The sequence below is a fragment of the Procambarus clarkii genome, chromosome 41 (assembly GCF_040958095.1).
Source record: "Procambarus clarkii isolate CNS0578487 chromosome 41, FALCON_Pclarkii_2.0, whole genome shotgun sequence".
Taxonomy (NCBI): domain Eukaryota; kingdom Metazoa; phylum Arthropoda; class Malacostraca; order Decapoda; family Cambaridae; genus Procambarus; species Procambarus clarkii.
This window is the reverse complement of record NC_091190.1, coordinates 15,982,978-16,003,270: the sequence shown is the minus strand read 5'-3', so window position 1 is coordinate 16,003,270 and position 20,293 is coordinate 15,982,978. Positions and strand designations below refer to the sequence as shown.

The 20,293-nt window shown below is 38.4% G+C and overlaps 1 protein-coding gene across 1 annotated transcript in view; it reads left to right on the top strand.

Annotated features, from left to right (window-relative positions):
- Window positions 1-7,202: 7,202 nt before the first annotated feature.
- LOC123761019 (protein turtle homolog B) overlaps window positions 7,203-20,293 on the top strand; it is a 118,053-nt gene continuing 104,962 nt past the window's right edge. The window contains exon 1 of the mRNA XM_045746834.2: window positions 7,203-9,015. Within this exon, the coding sequence (XP_045602790.2) occupies window positions 8,910-9,015 (106 nt within the window). The 5' untranslated portion in view covers window positions 7,203-8,909. The remainder of the gene's footprint in view (window positions 9,016-20,293) is intronic.

Genomic DNA, 20,293 nt, shown 5'->3' with positions numbered 1-20,293 from the left:
ACCTAACTCAATTATATGTATGTCTAATATGTGCTTGAAACAGTCCTGCGATTGCACATGTGTGTGTTCCGGTAACAGACTACTTTTTTTTTTAGAAAATTGCATCTATAATAAGTATGTACCTAGGACAATAAAGGGCTAAATCAATATGCTTCAAGATGTTAGTGAGAAAAACAATGGAACCTCAGAGGTGATTTGTACAAGAGACGGACGATTCGATATTAATCTGGAGGAGTGTGTTGTAGCGAGGGCGCTGCGGGAGTGCTCGAGGATGGTCTTGACCTTGTCCAACATCTATGGGCTACATAAGGCACACATAGAAAGAGAGAGATACATAATAATCTAATCTACACGTGGAATATATTAGAGGGACTGGTTCCAAATCTGAACAAAGAAATAACACCACATGATATCAGAAGGCATGGCAGGATGTGCAAATTATCCCCGTTGAAAAATAGAGGTGCAATAGGTACACTGAGGGAGAACTTTATCAATATCAAAGGCCCAAGACTTTTCAACACGCTTCCACTACATGTAAGGGGTATAACTGGCCGGCCTCTCACAGTGTTCAGGAGAGAACTCGACAAACACCTCCAAGGAATACCTGTTCAACCGTACTGTGATTCATACATCAGGCTGCGAGCAGCCACGTTCAACAGCCTGGTTGACCAGACGACCTATCTAGAGGCCTGGTCGGAGACCGGGCCGCGGGGCTGTTGATCCCCGGTAGTTACACAAGATAGACACAAGGTAGGTACATGGCCTTGACCTCATCCCACACCAGTCACCTATTATCAAGTAACGTAAATTTCAACAAGTATTGTATTCTTTTCTTTTATGTGGTGCGCTGTTAGGATATATATGTTTGTTGATGTTATCTAGAATAGGTGAGGAAAACATATCTGTGCGCATCCATACGTGTTAATTGACACCCTCAGTTTGTTTTCTGTGCATCAAAATATATAACTTTAATTGTTCACTTCTAACTGCTTTTGCAAACCCCACGTCACAATTATCAAATAATTGTCTCTCTCACTATATTAATACTTAAATTATTGACTTTGTAAATATAACACAGAACCTAGATCTTTACCTGTAAATCTTTACCTTTATGTGTTGTCTAATACCTGCATAACTAAACTATCTTATTCTCTCAGTACTCTTATGTGATTCCTTAAGACTTGACTAAAATGCATGTCATTCATTATATATTGCACAAAGAAACGTAGTTTGACAAACTAATTAATTTATTTCACATTAAATATTTTCCATTTCCGAGGTTCATTTCACATTTTGCATCGCTGTTTATATATAATTTTCGGAAAATATAGTTGTAAATGGGAACTCGAGCTAATTAACTGGTCTGAACATTCGATGAATGGAAGTTCTGACCACTATAAAAAATAATCCGTTTTATGCCATGGTTCGCCCCTCTGCTAAATGGAGTACGGTTACGTCAGGAACTGGCACAAATTATTAAGTATTATTATGGGATTAAATCCTAACCACAGTAGAAGTGTGATGTAGAGAGTCATATATAACACCCAACCACTACACAAGGGAGCATTTAGCCCTTTACTACCCAATTACGATAATAGGTCTTAATGTGGGTCATTTTCCGAGAACTACTAGTCAATAGGGAGCTCTATATTATCCAGGAGATGGGAAGAAATAGTGAAGGGGGCTGTGGGGTAGTCATATATAATGGGTATGTTGGGTAACGTGTGGAGAACAGAGGGGCTTGGTTTGAGGGTGTTAGGAGGGAGAGGTGGAGAGGGAAGAGGTAAAAGGCGTACAATATTTAGCACTTATAAATTTCCCTTTTGCCTAATTCAACGCTTTAACTCACTCATCCCCAACTTTCAGAACCCCCCTTAGGTTACTCATTCATCTACCTCGCTAACTTCCTGATTTCACTCACCCCTTACCTCGCTAACTCCCTTACTTCACTCACCCCTTTCCTCGTTAACTCCCTTACTTCACTCACCCCTTACTTCACTAACTCCTTTACCACTCCTTGGAGGATAAACTAATTGAACTGCCTTGGCTATAAATGTTTTGGGAGGATCGGAGAAGCTTACGTTATCACTTTTATTTCTGTTTTGTTTAGTTTGCGTGTGTTTGTCTGTCTCTTTGTCTCTCGATATACGTTCCTCTCCTTCAAAAACTGTTCACGTTTTTTTCTCCAATGGAACTTTAAACACGAGAGTATCCAACTCCAGCATTTTTATAACTAGTGCACACTGGAAAGTTATCATACAGGAAAGTACTACCCTGCAAAGCCCTCACGCTACGCTGCTCTCTAGAAAGCGCTGAGTGATACCATAAAATGTTATTTTACCAGGTGAGGGATGCTCTATTCTGGAGACGAATACTGGAAAAAACGGACAATCAATAATCAGCATGATATTATCTATGTTGGGGGACTTGTTGTGGGAATAATTCATATGAATTGGACGCGTTCTCTAATATGTTTCAAACACTTCGTAAAGATAATTGTTTTAAATATATATTCTTTTGATGAACATTGAAAATGTCAAGATGTTTGTGAGAAACATCGAAATTTGAAACAGGAACAACACTCAAACACCTATCGTAAGTACCAAACCCATAACAACATCGAAAAAGGAAATAAACAGCACTGGTGGAAATTTTAAATATTCTCAAAAAGTTAATATAATTATTTTCTTTACATGGAACGATTACATTTAGAATTATAATAAATAAAGTATTACGTTTTTCATTAAATAAAGTATTAGCATGTATTAAACTCATGTACAGTTATGTATTTTATTAAATGGTTATCATTAAAACTGACGTTGTTAATCTCCCTGAAGGCAAGGGAACCATCAGGAGAAGGCGCCAAGCCAATTCGACTATATAACACTTGGAAGGAATCCTTGGGGGGAAGAATGATGCCCAATCACTTGGACGCTCGGGGATTGAACGTCGACCTGCAAGAAGCGAGACCGTCGCTCTACCGTCCAACCCGAGTGGTATACCCCCCCCCCCCAGCCCCTCGAGGTAGTGGTCGGAATGATGCGGGCCAACACACTCAAGCGGCGATCTTCCCAGTTACCAGGCACTGAGTCTCTAGATGTTCCAGTGATCCGGGAACACGGCTATATCAGGAAACATTTCACAAACTGGATCAAGGATCAGGGGTCTCTGGATAAGTAGCTCTTATAGTGGTACTGGCTTACACTCAACATCATAATTACATCAGGTCAGTGTACAAGATCAGGGACCCCAAAATACCAGGTACCTCTTTCTGTTACTGAATATGCAAGTTTCCGTTACTTCACAAGGGAGCCGGTCGGCCGAGCGGACAGCACGCTGGGCTTGTGATCCTGTGGTCCTGGGTTCGATCCCAGACGCTGGCGAGAAACAATGGGCAGAGTTTCTTTCACCCTATGCCCCTGTTACCTAGCAGTAAATAGGTACCTGGGTGTTAGTCAGCTGTCACGGGCTGCTTCCTGAGGGTGGAGGCCTGGTCGAGGACCGGGCCGCGGGGACACTAAAAGCCCCGAAATCATCTCAAGATAACCTCAAGAAGTGTGTGCACCCGATTAATTCATATTCTCGCTATTTCTCTGATTTACATGATTGATATTTACATGATTGATAGTCACTGGTGAACACGAATTCACATCAGACAGGAAGTAAAGAAGTCACGATATATTAAAGCTTCAACGGTATGTTACGATAATGTTTATGTATAGCAATATTTGCCGTATAATTTAAATAAGTTCGGTAATGCAGACAGTAAGTCACAATATCGTGGCTGATAGACACCCAACTCATAGGCTGATAGACGTCTGAAAATTGAGGAAGTGACAACGTTTCGGTCCGTTCTTGACCACTATCAAACCGTGTAATGGGTGTCCAATTTTCTACCTCGTTATTGTGACATTTGTCGGACAGAAGACTATTTGAAATAGATAGAAATCTAATACGTATACAATTACACCTGACTGACTGATTCGTTAGTGTCTTTTGGGAAATGGTGCCAATCGGTGGTAAATTAATAATTTGGTTGCAGTGGATAACTCGGCCTTTCTGGAAAAACGTTATTGTTTTTGAAATAAGGATATGTTTCATTTTATCAGAGGTCAAAGGTGAAATGCTTCTCTCTCAATTCCCTTCTTGAACAAAGACTGCGATGCTTTCAGGTCACCTACATAAATCGATGTTGTCTCGACAGACTTACATGCCACGGGAACGAGTATCTGATCTATCCAGCTGATAGGCGGCGATCAGAACCGGGGTCGGGCGGTATCCTTGTATAAAAAAGTTATCCTCATACCATTGAACAATTTTAAATGCTTAAAATCACAGTGACCGTTATGCTTCAGCTCTTTAAATATATTTGTTTTCGAAAAGTAGTTTGTGGTCTCCTTTTCAACTAGCTTCTATGTCATATCGTTGACTATTTATCTAGTTGGCTGATTTCTTTGCACATCGCCACCAGCTGGCACTCAACCTGATGTTCAACTTAATAGGACAGGAAGAAAAACCGAGTCTCACTTAACTCACGAATTCAGTTCTGAGAAGGAACCCTTCATTGTCTGGCTCTCGTGACCTACACTGGCCCAGCTCTTTTAAGCTTTCTTATCCTTCAATATGTAGTTTCCAGGTCAAATAAAGCTATCACCCAGACAGCCCTCTGTGGCAAGTCTTCCCATTGTGATATGAACAAAACGATGCTAATTATTCCAAACAAGGGCAACATAAAGCTAAAATATAATATTGAATGTCAAATTATTAATGTTTAAATGAAGACAATTCCCAATAATCAATTAACTTATTTTGAGCATTTTCCCTTAATAATTACATACCATTTTTCCGCATTGTGATTTGCAATTTATATGATTTGACATATTGAGGACACTACTGGTAATTTCTTGTGTTATTGAAGATCTGCGAGAAAGTGGGGGGTGGGGGAGTGTTACAGATAGTTGCCATCTTTTTCTTTTCGTTTATGGGCACTTTGGTTCAGGGGTTAAAGTGCTTTCTGAATAACAATCAAAAGAATAGGGAATTTGAATAATTTAATTTGTATGTAGTACCAACAAAAACATATTTTAATTAAAAAGACTATATTGACAAAGAATACCCTACGTCCAGCAAAAGCTCTCGTTACTGTGCACAACGGTTGTAAATATGAACGTTTTGGCAAAATGTTTAAGCATAAAAAGTTATATTTTCTCGTTAGTAGATGACTCTAAACAAATGTAGCATAATAACACCTTTGAACAAGTCCGATTTTTGTCTCTGATGCACTGTCCTCCAACACGCACTCAGCTCATTAACCGCATTTGCGTCACATCAATCGAAAATGCAAGTCAACTGAGCAAAAAGAAAGACATTCTGTCTCTGTAACATGTCAAAAGAGATTATAAAGAGATGTGTAAACAAACGTCATGCATAGATAGTATTTGCAAATATATTAAATACATCAGGAAACACGTAACTAACAGTAAAAGGTATTGTCCAAAAAACAATTATTTTATATGTACGGAAAGAGTTGCTAACATTAAATTCCGGTCAGCGCCAGTGCAGGAGGAATTATCAGACGGGCTGGCTGCCACATGCTCACTTGGAAGAACCTTAACTCGCTTGTGTTTATTTAGTGTTGCATTCCAATTTCCACTTCCTATATGCAAAAGCACTTGAATATCAAACTGTGGCACTATTGTATTTTGACTAAATAGTGTTTATTTACGTGACACTCCGGCACGAAAGCCAAAGTTGAAGATTTATTATGTGTAGACCTATTCTAATTTATGCGGCCATAAGGATCATTTCATGCTGTAAGAAATGATCATTCCCTCCAACAATTTTAACATTGTTAAATCAATTGAAGGGATCGTAAAGTAAGGAATGTGAATTGGGACACTGAAAACGACAGCTCTATACATTCTTATATATTCTAGGATTCGGTGCTTCCCAATCCCATGCAGATGCTTAATGATCATCACAGTTATGTTTACTGATTGATTACACAATAATTTTGCAATTAAGATTTTCATTCAGGGAGAACCTTGGAATGATTTTTTTGATTTAACCAAAAATAACCGAAGAAAAATAAGAGATAAATCTTTATAATGAAATCAGAAATTAGATTTAATTTAGAGATGAGAAATGTGGATCTGAAATAGTATACGGTGCATATTTTCCTCCATTTTTACTCCTCGACTCTTGGGGCGGGGGGGGGGGGTTATATGAGCAGACGTTTCCTAACATCTCTTTTTACTACTCGCTTGAGGCTTTACATTATTTTTTTTGTCCAGAACGAGATCCACTGATCACTTTGCAACAAGGTTTCAAAATACTGCTGACTGAGATTCGAACCCAGATTTCCTCGCTGGCGGGTCGAGACAAGCGCCGAGCTTCAACCTGTCCTCAGGCTAGGCTCGCTAAAGCAGCTGCCGTCTCCAAGGTCCCATTCAAGTTATATATTAAATATGCGTAGGTTAGATTAGTTATTTAGGTTCTGTTGGCGATTATTTGTATTTGAAGTACGTGGGTGAAGCGTTTACAATGTTGAGATTCGAACAGAGGTCGTCAGCTAAGCACTGTTCCAGAAGTGGACGAACGTCATTAGTTGTGTGTCGTATGTAAGCGGTTTTGTTATTCATAAACAGGGGGTTTGGCGGTTGCATTTGCCCTTAATTTTGTGAGAACGAGCTGCAAGCTTAACCAATAGGACATCGGGGATCGAACGCCGACCCCTGCATGAAGCGATGCCAACGCTGTACCAACGAAGCGAAAGAGCTTGACACTTGTGAAGGAGTGTGGATGAGGGTTTGACGCTAGCGGGGGCGAGTGGATGAAGGTTTGACGCTCGCGGGGTGAGTGGATGAATGTTTGACGCTCGCGGGGTGAGTGGATGAAGGTTTGACGCTCGCGGGGTGAGTGGATGAATGTTTGACGCTCGCGGGGGCGAGTGGATGCAGGTTTAATCCGGCACCACATTCTGCTCTTCAAAAGCCAATACTCTTCACGATTAACTTATAAAATGACATACTTCAGCCAGACTACGAAAGAACTCCCACAACCCATGTACACTAAAGACTTTGTGTTATCCTGTGCAGGTGGCGGTGTAGGGGGTGCAGGTGGGGGTGGACGGGATGCAGGTGGGGGTGAAGGTGGTGAGGACAAACCGGGAGCCTCAGTAGCTCTTGTGCTGACGTTGTGTATGGACCTTGCTCGCTCGCCCTCGCTCGCTAGCTGCTACACCCTGTGCTGTGGCCGCTGCCTTGGGAGTCTCTCGCTATTCTGCGACAATGTTGCTAGATTTGGGGCAGCAATGAATTAGAGAGAAGGAAGTTCAAGTGTTAACCCAATATTAGAAGACATAATAGGTTTTAAGGCTTTTATAATGAGCGATGCAGTGCATATTTGTTCAAAAGATTAAGGTATGATGATTCGTTTGAAAAACACGCCAGGAAATGGATCACTAAGAATAAGAGGACAATTGAATAGGAAACGAGGACACGTTTTAAGACTTTCTCATTAAGATATTACGTGTTTAAAATAATGTCTATGCTGCAATGAGTGGCGAGCAGCCTTGCCTTGGAAGTGTTGGGGTTGGAATTACCAGCACCATACCAGTTGTGGTGACATTCCTAACCAATTCCACTTGGTCAATACAAATGATGTGGTATCGTTCGCGGAAAGGAGTACACTAGAACACAACAGATAACAGCTCCGCGGTGAAATTAGTGGAAAATTGCCTACTTTAGAGCAACTAGCTACGTAGCAGCCGGTCGTACACGCCAGAAAATTACCGCCATAAACTGAAAGCTTTACAATCACTATCAAGGAAACTGGCGCCATGCATTAATTACTCCAGCAGTGAAGGAAAGCCGAGCTCGTGCATGCTGCCGCCGGGAGGTGCTAGTGGTCGTCAAGGACCTGACTGATGATCCCATAATTAAACCCACAGGCAAATGAAGGTATTAAGCAGATGGAGAGGAAGAGAAAAGGACACTTAACAGTTATCTCGAGCGTTCTCAGATGTTTTGCGCTTATATGTCTGCTCTGGTCTGGTTCAGTGACTACTAGAATATAGTGTGACGAAGCTGTTGTGAATACGTAATAACTGATCTTATTAGTTGAAATTTATTAGTTTGTTCGACATACTTCATACCTTGAGAAATTTATTTAGTGGAAGAAATGTTATTGACTATTTGGTGTTACGTGTGTTAATCAAATCGCTTACGGATGACGACTTGGATTATACATAACTGAAAAAGATTATCCTAGTCAAACGAATGTATGACTGATGTTTGTGAATTGTTTGTATATATTATTTACTACACTTCGTGAAACAAATTACTAAACGTTAATAATAAAACAATATATAATAAAAATTCCGTAACATTTCGTGGAATACAATATAACGCGAAACTCTAACATCTGATAATACAATGTTTATTGGTGTTTAACTAAGATATGAAACATATATCGTGCAAAGTATTGAGAACACATTACAAAACCGTTTTGTTATTGCAAGATTTACAATTGATTTTCATTTATGTGGTCAGCAAGAATCTCGATCGAAACATGTAAATTTATTCCATCTCGGTTACTGGAAAAGAATAACATTAGTGTTCCCCAGAGACATCATTTTAAAAATAGTGTGATGGTATAAAACCTTCATTCTACAGTTTCTGAAATTTCTAAAAATATTTTACTCACTGTTATACAAAAAAATATATATATGTGAAGGAACAGTAAAGATATTAAAATAAACTTAAGCAAACGGCTGAAGTAATCCAATCGTGTTTCTTATTTGTTCGTTTAACTTCTTTCGTAATCAAGTTGTGTAGAGAGCGGGATTAAGTTGGGGTCAGTATATTCTCCTCTGAGATCCCTATAAGAAAGTGACAAGGAAAAAAACAATGGGCGAAGAGACACATGCTAAGAGGAGCATGTGTATCTTCCTCTTCCTGAACCTCTTGTACACCGCTGCTTCCGACGGAGATTTCCTCTTCCAGAAGAAAAAATGTAAGTAGAAATCTTTATAGCGTTTATGTATGTATTCAATTATCAGTTGATTACTTTACAAAGTGGAATATGTTACTTTTTAATATGTTTAGCTGATCAACCCCATCTTTATCGTCCCTGGAACTGAGAACTGCCAAAGTAGTCTTACAATTAGTCGATTGATTCTTATGGACCGTAAGAATGGTCCAGAACGGACCGAAACGTCGACGTCCCTTCACCTTCTAGTGTGTGGTCTGGTCAACATACTTTAGCCACGTTATTGTGACTCATCGTCTGCGTAGTCTTACAATATAAATTCTAACATAAATACCATATCTCAACTACACTTTAACTTATGTGTAGTGAGGATAAGATATTGTATTATCAGTAAGTTACGACTCATTACAACGGGAAATTTAAAAAAAATAAAAGTTTTATGATTCTGAAAAAAATTTCAGTTTCATAAACCGGTAAGGGGGTTAAAATTTAATTATGTGTTACAATTCAACTGCCGTGTTCCAAGATATTTAACTAACTTGGCTGATTGTCAACCAGAATTCTGTATATTAGTAGATTTTTTTTTATTCAGTTGGTCCTGACTTACTATATGCACCGCAAAGTTATTTATAAAGCCATTAATTATATGGATAACATCTTTCAAGTTTCTAAACTGCCATTTGTTAATCGATAATTCAACAAAGAGCCCCGGACGGCCTTCATTAATCACTCCGGCGATTCCATGTATCTCAGTACGAAGCGCGTGACCTTGAGAATTTACCCATTGGCTCCGTGTTTCACTGCGACCCCGTGAATGAACCCAGCGTTCGATCCCAGGCACCGAGAAGTGTTGCCGCTTGACTTATCCATTTATTCCGTGCTCTACTCTTGAATAATTAGTTCAGTGATGCTTGTAACAGTGTGAGGCTTCGTTCATTCACCCAAGTTCTCCGTGAGACCAGGTAACAACCTTCAACACACACACACACACACACACACACACACACACACACACACACACACACACACACACACACACACACACACACACACATATATATATATATATATATATATATATATATATATATATATATATATGCAAACAAGCCTGAATGGTCCCCAGGACTATATACAACTGAAAACTCACACCCGAGAAGTGACTCGAACCCATACTCCCACAACTGGTATGTACAGGGACGCCTTAATCCGCTTGACCATCACGACCGGACATAAGGAAGTGATAGCCGAGGCTATATGAACCACTTCCCCGCCGGCACTCGGATGGTAATCTTGGGCATAGCATTTTATCAAATCACCTCATTCTTTGGGGCACACGTGAGGAACACAAATGCAAACAAGCCTGAATGGTCCCCAGGACTATATACAACTGAAAACTCACACCCCAGAAGTGACTCGAACCCATACTCCCACAACTGGTATGTACAGGGACGCCTTAATCCGCTTGACCATCACGACCGGACATAAGGAAGTGATAGCCGAGGCTATATGAACCACTTCCCCGCCGGCACTCGGATGGTAATCTTGGGCATAGCATTTTATCAAATCACCTCATTCTTTGGGGCACACGTGAGGAACACAAATGCAAACAAGCCTGAATGGTCCCCAGGACTATATACAACTGAAAACTCACACCCCAGAAGTGACTCGAACTCATACTCCCACAACTGGTATGTACAGGGACGCCTTAATCCGCTTGACCATCACGACCGGACATAAGGAAGTGATAGCCGAGGCTATATGAACCACTTCCCCGCCGGCACTCGGATGGTAATCTTGGGCATAGCATTTTATCAAATCACCTCATTCTTTGGGGCACACGTGAGGAACACAAATGCAAACAAGCCTGAATGGTCCCCAGGACTATATACAACTGAAAACTCACACCCCAGAAGTGACTCGAACCCATACTCCCACAACTGGTATGTACAGGGACGCCTTAATCCGCTTGACCATCACGAGGTCGTGATGGTCAAGCGGATTAAGGCGTCCCTGTACATACCAGTTGTGGGAGTATGGGTTCGAGTCACTTCTGGGGTGTGAGTTTTCAGTTGTATATAGTCCTGGGGACCATTCAGGCTTGTTTGCATTTGTGTTCCTCACGTGTGCCCCAAAGAATGAGGTGATTTGATAAAATGCTATGCCCAAGATTACCATCCGAGTGCCGGCGGGGAAGTGGTTCATATAGCCTCGGCTATCACTTCCTTATGTCCGGTCGTGATGGTCAAGCGGATTAAGGCGTCCCTGTACATACCAGTTGTGGGAGTATGGGTTCGAGTCACTTCTGGGGTGTGAGTTTTCAGTTGTATATAGTCCTGGGGACCATTCAGGCTTGTTTGCATTTGTGTTCCTCACGTGTGCCCCAAAGAATGAGGTGATTTGATAAAATGCTATGCCCAAGATTACCATCCGAGTGCCGGCGGGGAAGTGGTTCATATAGCCTCGGCTATCACTTCCTTATGTCCGGTCGTGATGGTCAAGCGGATTAAGGCGTCCCTGTACATACCAGTTGTGGGAGTATGGGTTCGAGTCACTTCTGGGGTGTGAGTTTTCAGTTATATATATATATATATATATATATATTGTCTTTATATTTTCAGGCTGTAAAATAGATGTTTGACTCGGTATTCCATGCTTGTATATACCTGTACCTGACACCAGGCTTTACTGTAGTGATCTGTATTCTATAGTAAAGTCGCCCTGTATTCTGTCTCTTCCCCCCCCCCCCCCTCAACCCCCTTCTCCGACTAATAGCATGATATCACCTAGGTAACTGGTTTTCAACACAAGTTACACTTTGTAACAACTTATCTGTACGTGCTGTGGCTCCAAGAGTGATGTTCCGTATTACGGAACACCGGTGCTCTTACTCGTGTTCCTTTAAAACTTTTCGACATCAACCATAAATTAATCACATGTTTGTGATATCAATAGGCAGCAGTGAGTGTTCTCAGTCGCCTTTAATAATGATTTATTCAGTGTCCACCATGACAAGTAATGTTACACTGCCTTATTTACCCAAGTTAATTTGTTACACTTGTCTGTGTTAATGTTAACAGTACTGTTACACTTGTCTGTGTTAATGTTAACAGTACTGTTACACTGATCTGTGGCACTTTCAACAGTGCTGGTACACTGATCTGTGGCACTTTCAACAGTACTGTTACACTGATCTGTGGCATTTTCAACAGTGCTGTTACACTGATCTGTGGCACTTTCAACAGTGCTGTTACACTGATCTGTAGTACTTTCAACAGTGCTGTTACACTGATCTGTGGCACTTTCAATGGTACTGTTACACTGATCTGTGGCACTTTCAACAGTATTTTTACACTGATGTGTCACCATCAACAGTACTCGAGTACAGTGATCTGTGTCACCATCAACAATGCCCGGGTAGACTAATCTATTCCACAATCAACAGTGCTCGAGTACAGTAATCTGTGCCACCATCAACAATACTGTTACACTGGATCCAAAAAACTGTGACTGTTCATGAACTCTCAAACGAGTTACAAGTCACCACGTTAATCCTTCGTGTCCTCACTCGTCACTCCTGGCTTGAGCTCATTCGTGTCCTGCCACGAAAAAGGGATGGAGATTTTTTCGAGAGATTTGTGTCGATTTTTCTGTACGTTCACACCACTTTAAACCAAAAAATATATAATACAATTTGTTTAGATTTAGTTTAAAAAGCCTTTCATCGCGTTTTAAAGGGAAAAGCTGAATTCGGGGATAGCATAAGCTCGGCACTATCAAAGGTTTGCATCAAATTACTGTGCTTTTGCTCTCTGATATGACAAATATGTTAACATTGGTAAAATTATTCCCGTAGGTCTTTTAAAGTTATTATACAGGATAATAAATAAAAAACATTACGGGTTTGTAAATAAAGATAATGTAGAATGGAGCCGAGGTCGAAGCCTTGAGGAAAAAATCGAACACCAGCGCCTTCTGCTGCTGCTGCTCTGGTCCTCTCCCGCTATACCTTCCTGGTTCAACTTTTCCTCAATAGATGGCGCTGGGTGGACGTTCGACTATAACATCCCAGAACAACAATAATTAGTAATTACAGTTTTAAACATTTCACATTCCATATATCTTTTTCATGATTGCATTTCCAGACAAATTAGTTGTCACGATAGGAAATTACCAGAAAGTCACCAATATATGCACATGAAATAGGAGCTCAGCTATATTTAGATATTTAAATGAGTGAAAATGTCTAGCTCCCAGTAAAAGTCATTATCAGTCAGCGAAGCTATAGCACTGAAGTCATTAAAATGGAACGCTTCTAGGAACTTCAAATTCAGCTTAAACATATGCTGGCATAAAAATAGGAAAGAAATAGGTCGATGAAGACAATACTGAAATATAGTGTGCTTGAAGATACATCCGAGGCACATTTTTACATGAGAGCATGTGGAAAAAATAGGTAGCATTTGATGATTCGGACTGTACATTAAAATATTGTCTTTGGCACTGGGAAAAAACTTGGCAGACAAGATGAGGTTAAAAAAAATAAAGGCTATCAACCTGCTCTTAAAATTTCCCTACGTGCAATAAACACTTAAACGTTTTAAGAAGTCACATATTGTCTTACTGAGGTAGGGCATTACAATTTAACAAGGAATGTTTAGACTACAATTATAGCAACTATTACTACTAGTACTACTGTTGTCATCACTCGTACTATTACTATCAACAATACTATCATTACTGCCAGAGCGATCACATCTGATAATCGGATCGTCGTAAAATCCCAGCAAATTACAGAACAGCTACTAAATGTATCTGATTTGGGCCTTTCACATATCATTAATGTAAATTTATGGCCTTAAAATATTTATCAAACAATTTCCTAAAGCAATAGTAGGTAAATAACATAATGTATTTGCACCTGTAATAACTGAAAACATTTCTTTCCAACGCTTTAAGTCTCTGCAGCCGAAGAAATCCTGACCTAAGTTTATAGGTACACGTATACTATAGTACACTACACTATATAGGTACACTACACGTACTCCTAATGTCTCTCACTGTTTTTTAATTACAGTACTGAGTTACCTTGCGTCACTATTCTTGTGTACGTGTACCAACTTTCCTAAATATTCGAGGAAACTGATTTAGATCTTATGGTAGAACATGCTTCCTTTGAGAAATTAAGCTTTTAATTTCTTTTTGTTAAGATTTGTTTTATTGATGGTATTCTGGCTAATTGCTCGCCTCTATATTGTTTTGTTAATATAGTGACCTGACATACACAGCATCTTCTACGTGCAGCCGGATTGAAATATTATGTTGGAGTTAGGATCTTTTTGTCTTTTTGTATAGTATACAGAAAATTGCTAACTAGCTTCTTATATCTTGCTTTCTAACAACTTTAGCATAATGCTCACATCTAGATAATTCTTTGTCTAATTTAAATAATTTAAAATTACCTATCCATGGCTATTTATATCGGATAAATGAACGGCACTAACATCCAACACACAAGAGTAGGTCATTGATTTCATGAAGGTCAAGGTTTTCATGAAGGAGTGTAGGCCTATGGGGCCAATGAATGACTTCTCGTAAAGCTGTCCGAGCTTGAGCATGAAATTCAAGTTTGAAATAATTTTAGCAAGCTGTTGTTATTATATAGGCTTATCCTCTGCATTGCGATATATACGAGAATTTAAAAATAAATTTCCGAGGGGAGGGGAGTGTGGGGGAAGAGGAAGGAAAATTAGAGCAAGGTATTAATTTCGAAAGAGGAGAAAACAAAAATAGTGATGAGAGATGTGATTGAGAGTATGAATTGGCATAATAATTATGTAACAGACGAACATGATGTTTTGGATATCATTTAAGCTAGAAATACCTCACAGGCCTAAGTATGTGATAATATTAACTGGTAAGGAAGAAATTAAAAATATACTTACATGCACTTTACAACAAGTGATTATAAATCGTACACAGTGAACACCCAGTTCAGTTGATTTAATACTGTAATGACTTAATTGAGACTAAGGCTTTAGTCTTAATAAGTGTAGGATTGAAGGTTTAAAACACCCAATGTACTGGAGGTCCAGTGCTAATATAAGTTCAATTTTCCGTTGCTATAGGCAGGACATGACTTATAACATTGGATAATTCCTTCATAAGGCAACATAGAACTTCGACAACTAAAAAATTTATGAAAAACTCACTGAGGGCAATTACTGCAATGTAATAACAGCGACATTTCCGTCATTGTTGTAATTGTGACTTGATTGAGTGTGGGGATGATCCCTGTTTCTTGGTATAGTCACCATGGCAATTAGGCTATGCTTGCCGATTTTTTGTGACTGCTCATACTTTTAGGAAATATGGACCTGACCTATTTTACCCCGAGTGAAATACTTAAGTGGGGATCAAACCCAGATACTTTTATCATGTGAAATTATATTTGTCAGTTTTTTTGTTTATGCATAACGCATTGAGCCACTTGATGACTTCTCGACAGGTATTTGCTCAGACGAGTTTTCATTGGTACCTCTGCGTTCTGTATATTAAGTACCAAGTTCCATTTTATCTTAGATGAGAGCTTTCTCTTATTTGTAAAGTATCATCACTACAAATCGTGATAGAGTTATTCCGTACGCAACAGTAAAAAAAATGTGTCAGATAATTAATCCCTCGCTTCTGCAGTTTCAGCTTTTGGGTGCAACAGCTCAGAGAACTGCTCGATTAGGTTTAATTATTTTAGTCCCTCCATATATGATGCTCCATCCAATTAACACGCTCTCCCTAACAGCTGGCTATTCCATCGATAGTGTCACACCAGTCTCCACAATTTCATTAACAACTGTAATTCCGTTTCTTTTTATATCATTGTCTCACTCTCAGGTGCATTTAAGGATATAGACTAAATCCACATCTCGGGTGGATTTAGTGAACAGTATCCAATCACTTCTTGAGTGTATACTGAAAATTTGACAAGATTTTTTAAGGGTACTAGATACTCCACTAGTTAGTCTTGTCAACTCAGCAAGTGCTTGCATGAACACGACCCCAATCTATTATAATATATATATATATATATATATATATATATATATATATATATATATATATATATATATATATATATATATATATAATACAACTGATTTTCCCTAATCCCCCTGTAGTACAAAGTAAATGTTAAATTAGCATGTTGAAAGCATATAAAATAAAGCGTTGTTTATATGCTGTAATACCATCATATTAGGACTTAAATGCAACATTAAAATACAGATATATCCAGATACAAACACATCACACGAGCTTATAGATCCTAACATAAATTGAATGTTCTCAGGCAGTCCTTTGTGTTGGGTGTGGATAAGTATGCCTCACAAAAAACGGCGGAGTAGTATTATGACAACATAATCGCAACAATTCTTTAAGTTAAAGATATCACATAAGTATAGTAACAGATCGCTGATTAAATTTTCTCATTTTCATTTTCATTTATTTACATATATGCATATTTATCTGCTCAGTGCCTCACAGTTACATAATAACTGTGTATTATGTTATTATTACATAATAGCATTGTATATGATGATAATAAAGTTACAAAATTTCGGTGCCAACATTTGCAACCCTGACCTGTCAAATATCGAGGGGGTGAAATGATTTATGAGGGCAGCAAAGATAATAACAGACGAAGTTGTGAAGGACATATAGTGTGTTCTGGGTGTAGAAGTGCAGGAAGACCAGAGGGCTGGGCTGGGGGGACATAGAGACCACTCTCTGATCCCTGGACTCACTAGCAAATTGCATGTATCTTTTCCTAGTGTTTAAATACCATTTTCTATTAGTCATTCATTTTATTTTGATTATTTTAAATAAGATTTAAAAATCAATGTTAAAATTACAAATTTGTTGAGTAATTTATTGTAATCCTATCTGGTACCCTGAGTTTGATGGCAAGGGCTAAGGTACATCAGTGGTAAATCTTTCCCCTTTTTATTTAATAGTCTCAACTATTTTATGGTCAACTCACCTTCCACGAATATTAGACCATCATCAGAATTCCCTGCAAATGATTGCTACATTTGATGAGTGTTAAAAGAATAAAGAGGAACGTGCTACCTCGCTTGCTATCCCACCTATACCACTGGAAAGAGCTAGAGGTGGGGATTACGACGGTTGTGACAAAGTGTTATAGCAAGCACTGTCGACCAGCTTAACATCCGCTCCCTCAGCTTACTAACACGGGAAACTAACAACCAAACTTAAAAGTTTCATTTTTCCTTCAAGCTTAATAAAAAAACTTATTAAATAAATAAGCTTAGTCAATAAATAAATAAGGTGGAGACATGGAAAACCAAAGGTAATAACTTATAGTGATAAATAGGTACTGTTTTCGACAAAGTTATATGTAGTATCATAACCAGATATCGAACAGCGTAGCTATTATTAGTAAAACAAAAGAGTTAGCATATGCATTGAACGGTTACACAATGCTTTGTTACATGTAGGATATTACAAGATGTCGATCATCACGGCTATTCAATACATTCACGAAAGGAATTATGAGGCAAGAATGCTGGAAAGGGAGAGTAAATCTAGCATAAAGGCCAAATATGAGTAATAAAATTATGTAAAATTTAATGTATTTTGATTAGTAGAGTGAGAGCTTGCCTATCTTGGCATGTCTAGCTAAAAACTATACTGAAGTGTTAGAGAGAAGACAGTATAAATTAAATGTGGATAAAATTAAAGTTCTGGTAGTAGAAAAATTAAGAAATTGTGCGTGTAAAATAAATAAGAACGGTGAAGGGTTGGAGGTGGTCGATCAGTTTAAACTTCTGTGATGTGTGATTGCTAAAATAATTACTTGTGTAATTGAAGTTTAAAGTAGGGTCCGTCAAGGAAGGAAAGTTAACGAAACCATGAGAGCCCTGATTAGGAAAATTAGGACTGGAATAGATGCAGCCAGGATTCAGTTTGAAGGAGTGGTGGTGCCAACTCTTTCGTACGGCTACGAGACAATAGTGTGGTAACTTGATAAACCAATTTACAGCTGGTGAAATTGACAATTTGAAAAGCTCGTGAGGTGTTTGGAGAAAATAGATTAAGGAACGAATGTGTCACATATTGAAGAAAAATGTGTGTCGTGCAAAAGTCGGTAATCAAGTTAAATGTTAGCGTTTTAAAATGTTGGAACTGGGGAAGAGTGTAGCTTATTCCAGTACATTTGAAGACTGGAAGTAAAGAGGAAGGCAGGAACGAAGGTGATCGGGCATGGTGTGATGAAGCAGGGAGTTTGTTAAACTCTAGAGAAATCACATCAACTGTTTCACACTTCGAGGAAAATCGCATGAGGGTATCTATAAATGGTAATATTTCTAAGAGCATTTAACTTATTCCTACCCCGATCACCCTATCCCCTTACCTTACCTCTGACCATCCCCTTACACAATTGGGTGTGTCTTGACCCAAGCATCTGACCTTAAACTTTGGATGCACAAAGACAGACACTCTCATTATAAAGTATATATTATATGTAATTACTTAAGAACTCTATGACCCAATCAGGGTTTGAACCTGCATTACCACGGCTCACCCCCTGGCGTACACAATATTTTAACCCCTTCACCAGGCATTTGCTGGTGAAGTGGTTATAGTACTGTGCAGGCCAGGGGGTCAGGGGTGAACCCTGGTAATACAGGTTCGAACCCTTTTCGGATCAGAGATTATAAGTGACTTACGGCTTTGGGACAATTCAGATTTCTTTCATTATATATATATATATATATATCTATATATATATATATATATATATATATATATATATATATATATATATATATATATATATATATATATACGGCTTTGGGACAATTCAGATTTCTTTCATTATATATATATATATATATATATATATATATATATATATATATATATATGTCGTACCTAGTAGCCAGAACGCACTTCTCAGCCTACTATGCAAGGCCCGATTTGCCTAATAAGCCAAGTTTTCATGAATAAATTGTTTTTCGACTACCTAACCTACCTAACCTAACCTAACCTAACTTTTTCGGCTACCTAACCTAACCTAATCTAAAAAGATAGGTTAGGTTAGGTTAGGTAGGGTTGGTTAGGTTCGGTCATATATCTACGTCAATTTTAACTCCAATAAAAAAAAATTTACCTCATACATAATGAAATGGGTAGCTTTATCATTTCATAAGAAAAAAATTAGAGAAAATATATTAATTCAGGAAAACTTGGCTTATTAGGCAAATCGGGCCTTGCATAGTAGGCTGAGAAGTGAGTTCTGGCTACTAGGTACGACATATATATATATATATATATATATATATATATATATATATATATATAGTGAGAGACACCATCTCCTGTAAGTCAGTCCCTTAAGTCTCATCTTGGCAAGACGATCACACATCATCTAACTTTTAGACGGAAGAAGTCGCCTTTTCGTTATCGGTCTCAATCTCTTGTTATTAATGTTACTATTGCTGTTAATATGGTTTATATTTTTACTGATAATATTTTTATTAGCATGGGTTTATTAATACTTGTTATAATTATAATTACTCAACATTATTACAATGAAACGTGTATTCTAAGTCCCTCCGATATATAGATTTGTCTAGTGTAGCTTTAATTTAATGAAAATATCAGATTAGTGTGGTTAAAAATAAATATCAGACCTGTGGTTAAAATGACGGCTGTTGAGTTTATAGTAATTTATTTGCGCTGTGAAAATTAGCGTTATGTATGTACAAGTATTTACTACACGTGTGTATGTATGTGTGTGTGTGTGTGTATATTTGTTTTAGTAACAGTCTTACTTGTAGACATATACAATTAAATATTATTGAATGGGTTAGATCAATGATTCTGGCACGAAAATTCTCTATGTTAATTATATTGTTCTTTACTTAAGAAGGATGTTGAAAAATGAGCTCGCCAAAGTTCATTTTAAAAATTTCCTCACCTTGAATGATGAGTTTCGTTGTAGATCTACATCTTCGGAGGCAGAAAAAATGGATATAAATGTACTGATGCTGATATAAAACATTGTAGGACGAGGTTTAATGAGGAGCTGCCTAGTCTTTGATAGCTGGGACAATAGGTGAGATGTGACTGGGTATTTTAAAACATGTAGGGGCTCCTTATATAGAATATATATATTTTCAGTCCTGTAGTATCGTGTTTTTCAGCTATTTCTATGTTGGGTCAACGAGTTGAACCCACCTAGTTGTGTTTGTGGGTGTTGAGCTTTCGTCCTGTATATGAG